Below are 5,845 nucleotides of genomic sequence, written 5' to 3' on the forward strand. Positions count from 1 at the left end.
AAAGTTACAGGTTAATTGTTAAGGTTACGAGTTAATTATTAAGGTTATTGATCCTCTCTCTCTCTCTCTATCATGATGTTACTGTAATGATGTTGAAATGATTGAAGGAGATTGTTATTTTATTATTTTTGTTTTTTATTATTTTCGTATTTTTAGAATATTCGTTGTTAAGGATAATGATTGGTTGTAAAAGTTATGCATTGATTGTTAAGGTTACGGGTTGGTTGTTAAGGTTACGGGTTTGTTGTTAAGCTTATGGGTTTGTTGTGTAGGTTACGGGTTTGTTGTTAAGATTATGGATTTAATTGTTAATGTTACGGGTCAATTGTTAAGGTTATAGGTTTAATTATTAAGGTTACAGGTTTAATTGTTAAGGTTACAGGTTTAATTATTAAGGCTACGGATCAAGTATTAATGTTACGGGTTTAATTGTTATGGTTACGAGTTTAATTGTTAAGGTTACGGTTTAATTGTTAAGGTTACGAGTTTAATTGTTAAGGTTACAAGTTTAATTGTTAAGGTTACGGGTCAATTGTTAAGGTTATGGGTTTAATTGTTAAGGTTACGAGTTTAATTGTTAAGGTTACGGGTTAATTGTTAAGGTTATAAATCCGTAACCTTAACAATTAGTCCGTAACCTACACAACAAACCCATAACCTTAACAACCAACCCATAACCTTTACAAGCAATGCACAACCTTTACAACCAATCATTATCATTAACAATTAACAATTAAACCCGTAACCTTAACAATTAACCCTTAACCTACACAACAAATCCATAACCTTAACAACCAACCCGTAACCTTAACAACCAACCCGTAACATTCACAACCAATGCATAACATTTACAACCAACCCGTAACATTCACAACCAATGCATAACATTTACAACCAACAATTAAACCCGTAATCTTAACAATTAAACCCGTAACCTTAACAATTGACCCATAACCTTAACAATTAAACCCGTAACCTTAACATCAAACCCGTAACCTACACAACAAACCCATAACCTTAACAACAAACTTGTAACCTTAAATACATAACCTTTACAACCAACCATTATCCTTAACAACGAATATTCTAAAAATACGAAAATAATAAAAAAACAAAAATAATAAAATAACAATCCCCTTCAATCATTTCAACATCATCACAGTAACATCATGATAAAAAGAGAGAATTCATACCCTTAACAATTGACCTGTAACATTAACAATTAACTCGTAACATTAACAATTAACCCGTAACTTTAACAATCTCCCAATACAAACAACGAAAATAATAAAAAAACCCGTAACTTTAACAATCTCCCAATACAAACAACGAAAATAATAAAAAACAAAAATAATAAAATAATTCCCATCAATCATTTTAACTATCATCTCAGTACATCATGATAAAAAGAGAGAGAGAGAGAGAGAAGGGTATTATGATCTTCACATATTTTAATCTCTTGGGTTTTGTGTTTTGGGGGCTTAGAGAATAAAATCTTTATTTTTAGGGGTAAAACACCCGTTGACAAAGTCTTGAGAGGGGAGGAAGCACGTTTTCTTGGCTTTTGGGGGCTGGAAGCATTTTTCCCTTCTATTTATGTAGGTTAGGACTTTTAGCGGGTTCTTAAATTTTAGCGGGTTCGGATCTGGAAGTGGGTTTTATAGAACCCGATCCAAATCCGACCAGTTGCATAAAAAAGTAGGTTCTTTTATTCGAGGAATGAGATCTTGCCCGAACGCTAAGCTTGTTCGTGGATTCCCCGAGGTAATAATTATTTCCTTCTGCTTAGAAACCCTAAATTTTGTTGAGAAATCGATTTCCTGATAATCTAATCATGTTTTATTTTTATAATTTAGAATTTCATTTTCTTTTTATAGTTTTTGATATTTCTAACTGTGTTTTGTGTTTTAATCGAAAAAGCCAAGATAGTAATCTAATCTAACCTTCTCATTTCTGAACTTGATCATTTCATCCACCTCATCATTACGTGATGCATGATTATTTGTTTGAATCGGAATTGCCCAAGATAAACTACGGTTGATGTTGTTTTCTTTTGTATTCAACTTTTCTTTGTAATCACATGCTTTATCTAAACTACCCCATCTAGATCAAATCTAGACAATGACGATATGGAGAATTACTTGATCTTTACGAAGGTTAATTGTGTGGTTAATTATTTAAAATGTTTCTTAGTAATGAAACTTGTTGTGACTGAAGCTTATATAGCTATATGAGCTGCTTCTTGGATTGAAGTTTGCACAGTGTACTCTTTCCTTTATTCAGGCAATCACATCTTATATCCCTCTCTACTCTGCAATAAGGCAATCATATACTCTCTTAAACTTGTAGTTTATATTGTAGCGTTACTCGTATATGACACGGTTGAGGAAGGACAATGAATTGTTGAAGTATCAAGGGGGCATTCTCAAATTTGGGTTTTGCATCATATTGCATTTGACGGAATGATTTTGAAGAATGATGATCAGAAACATGAGATTTCCTAAGTTTAGCAGGAATACACATCTTTTGAATAATTCATTACTATAATCTAGTAAAACAGTAAAATACCTTCTTGGAAAGTTCAACAAGACTAAAAGAAAGAATTATTGATATCGCTATAGTAATCATCATTCATCTCAAAGTTTATATAGTGGGCAATGTTAATAGACTTAAAATTTCAGTATATTTAGAGCGGGTCAGAAGGGTTGCTGATGTGGAAATGCCTTATGATGTTATTTGTCAAAGTTACCCTTGAAGTATAAGAAAGAAGTTGGTAGATGATTATAGACCAGCCATGCTTCATGGTTAAAAATGCTTGGTGATCAAGAAACTAGATTTCCACAAGGATAAAAGTGTAATGCAAAAAATATCGTGTGAGATATGATGACGCAAAGAAGGTTTAGATTGTAAAGTATTCCATGTAACATAGGAGAATACATCACATGTAAAAGAAGCAAAGAAGCGAAGTCTAAGGATAACTTGCAGAAAGTCGGGTTCACGTATTACAACCATATGTTGACGAGCAGCTTCCTGCCTTCAGCTTAACTTCTTATAACTCGAGTTTCTACAGGTAGTCATTGATATACAAATTCATACAGTCTGATATAAAACCAATTAGAAGCTCAAATTCCATATTTGTGATGGCCTTCAGAAAGATATCTCTGTATTCTTTTGAAGCTTAGTCCACGCAGCAGACATTCCTTTCCATGGCCTTCTTTGATTACCCCTTTTCAGTCTATTTCCTCAAGTATGATTATGCTCTATCCCTGCTTTCCCATCAAAATCTATATCATCTCTGATGTAGATCAAATGCAATAGGGAAACTAGTGCTGGGACTTGCATTTCTGACTTTCATATACAGAATGATCCCATTACCAAGAATGTTATTGAAGGAATTATTTTGGTTGGCACTGAATCAATAAAATTAAAACATTAAGTTGACATCCCAAGCACTTGAAAGGCGTGGACAACAGAGCTCTGCTATGGTGGAACTAAACTGGATATCCATATTCAATACAAGGTCAATTTGTTAATCTCTGTTTAACAGTTCACTCAGAGGTTGAGATACAACCCGTTTTAGAAAATGGTCTATACAAAGAACCATGGCAGTAACTCTTTATCTCCCTCATCTCAAACAATAAAACCGGTTAATTTTCTTTACACATCTCAAGCAAGAAATCAGGACTTATGTCTAAGCTTGTATATGAGTTTTGAATTTAAAGTTTGGCCTCTCTATCTTTCTCTATCTAGCTGATTATTATCATTGTATTTGGTAAAGTGGTTGCTGATTTAGAAGTTCAAAAGCACTTCAACTCTATTGGTGAAACTTATCTTGTTACATAAAAGGCACCAACCACATAGTAAAGATTGATAGTACAACTAAAAGTACTCAAACATTGTTTTGTTTCTGCCATGAGGAATTCCTATCCTAAAGGGTTGTTTTATAACACTGCATTAAATACCACCATTACTCGAATCTTGTAGCAAAGTCATAAACTTGATCAGGAGTTACTGCATCATGTCATTTAAGCTTTTCTGTAATTTTCCTCTTAAAAATTTCAGAATGCTGCTAATCCCTAAACTAAATCACTCAAGAATATAATATCTTCCATGCTAATTTTCATCATTTTGCACAAATTATAGACTAATGCTACCGTATATTGTAAATCAGTAGGTTCTGTAACATTAATTGTACCTCTTCCCTCGATTATAATCCTGTGGGTGATATTTCCTGTTATAGCGGTAATGACACTGACATACTACATGCTAAAAGGGTATCATATGCATGCATTTGCTGCCAAACATTATTCTGAGACATTAAAGTAATCACATTTCTTCTTCATTATCTGTGATCTAGAGAAACAACTCAAACAAATAGAGTTGTAGGTCAAGTTAGGTTGGTCATGCTTTGTTCAGTGATGGTGCCTGCAAGAAAGGAGTTATACAGTTTCAACTAATATCTTTGTGGACTCAGTGACTGTATAACTCTATGCACATTATTATTTGTTATTTTCTTTCCACTTTACCATGGCCTGGAGATGGTGACTTTTCTATGCGACACACTCGGGCCCCATATTCTAAACTGTAGTAAGTGCCGCAATGCAATATATATCGACTTATAGGATAACTGTTGTGTGTGTACAGTGCACACAAAGGTGCCTGTATACTGTGACACCATTAGCTTTTATGATTAGCATGTGTTACTTATCTTTAAGTTTGTTTGCTGATTAATTTTTAATGTGACGTTGTTTGTCTGAGGATGCATTAGAGTCAGAAATTAGAGTACTTTTATATTTTTTATTACTGATAATTCTACATTTCAGCACCAAGATTGTGCGGGTTGAAGATGGACGCTCCATTTGCACTTCGAGGTATGAGACTGCAATCCCATCTCGCTACTTATTGTATCATATCTTACAATTTAAAACTAAAAAGTTTGTTAATCCTGAACCAAGTAGCTTTGCATAGGTAAGAATCTTATGTTTTATAATCCCAGGTTATCTCTCTGACAAAGACTCAAAGTCTAGACTCGAACACAAAACCCCAATGACGATGCCCAAAGGCTCTTTTTTCCATACAAAGACCTCTCAGCAGCCAAGTGGTGTGCCACATGGAAGCAGAGCACTCCATGGAACCCAGGCTCTTTCATCATCCCCAAATGGAGCTTCCTCAAACCGTCCATTGTCACCTCATTTGGCTCTCAAGAAACCACAGCTGAGTGCGACGTACTCAATCTCTCATCGTATATTTGGAGCTGCTTTAGCCAGTGCGATCATGTTGAGCCCCATCGCTCTGAAGTTCAAGACTCTACTTGATGTATGAAATGCAGAACTAACGCATCTGATTTCTTCAGTTATAATCTAGCCATTCACCGCGCAAACATTTTTTTTGTCAACAATGGGTGACTTCTGTTTATGTTTTCAAACTTTGATGATCAACTCTGCGCATGGTGGTGTAATAAGTGTTTCAGAATTTTTTGAATGGTTGGACCTGTACTTATCTGATTTATATTTTTTGAGCTTCAAAATTTTTGGTTGTGGTTGACACCATTTTTTATTTCCTCGGATCATTGGGTGTTGTGCCGAAGAAGGAAGAGATGCATTATACTGCATGATTAGATAATTAACTTATATTATGATTTATGACCCTACGATAAACCAAGGTTGAAGGAATTTTCTAGGACCGTGAAAATTAGTGAACTAACATGAATACCTTAAAGCGGAGCCTTTTCTTTCCTTCCTTGGTTAGCAGCAGCCCTAATCATTTCCCTACGGATAAATTACTCTCAAATACACCATCGATTTACTAAGAATGTCAATAAAGTCAAACCAGAGAAAACTGCAAA

At 34.4% G+C, this 5,845-nt stretch overlaps 1 protein-coding gene across 1 annotated transcript; it reads left to right on the forward strand.

The window, feature by feature from the left end:
* Positions 1,704 to 5,518, forward strand: LOC109833748 (succinate dehydrogenase subunit 3-1, mitochondrial-like). The gene is made up of 3 exons (XM_020401537.1): positions 1,704 to 1,764; positions 4,824 to 4,871; positions 4,997 to 5,518. Exons 2-3 carry the CDS (start codon positions 4,847 to 4,849, stop codon positions 5,320 to 5,322), a joined length of 351 nt encoding a protein of 116 aa, XP_020257126.1. The 5' UTR covers positions 1,704 to 1,764; positions 4,824 to 4,846; the 3' UTR covers positions 5,323 to 5,518.

This window comes from Asparagus officinalis, chromosome 3 (genome assembly GCF_001876935.1).
Source record: "Asparagus officinalis chromosome 3, Aspof.V1, whole genome shotgun sequence".
In the NCBI taxonomy this organism is placed as follows: Eukaryota; Viridiplantae; Streptophyta; class Magnoliopsida; order Asparagales; family Asparagaceae; genus Asparagus; species Asparagus officinalis.

Excerpts from the sequence above, each read along its gene's own strand:
- LOC109833748 (XM_020401537.1), top strand. The coding sequence starts at position 4,847 with ATGGACGCTCCATTTGCACTTCGAG. Across the intron at positions 4,872-4,996 it reads CGCTCCATTTGCACTTCGAG|GTTATCTCTCTGACAAAGAC; the intron begins GTATGAGACTGC and ends TTATAATCCCAG.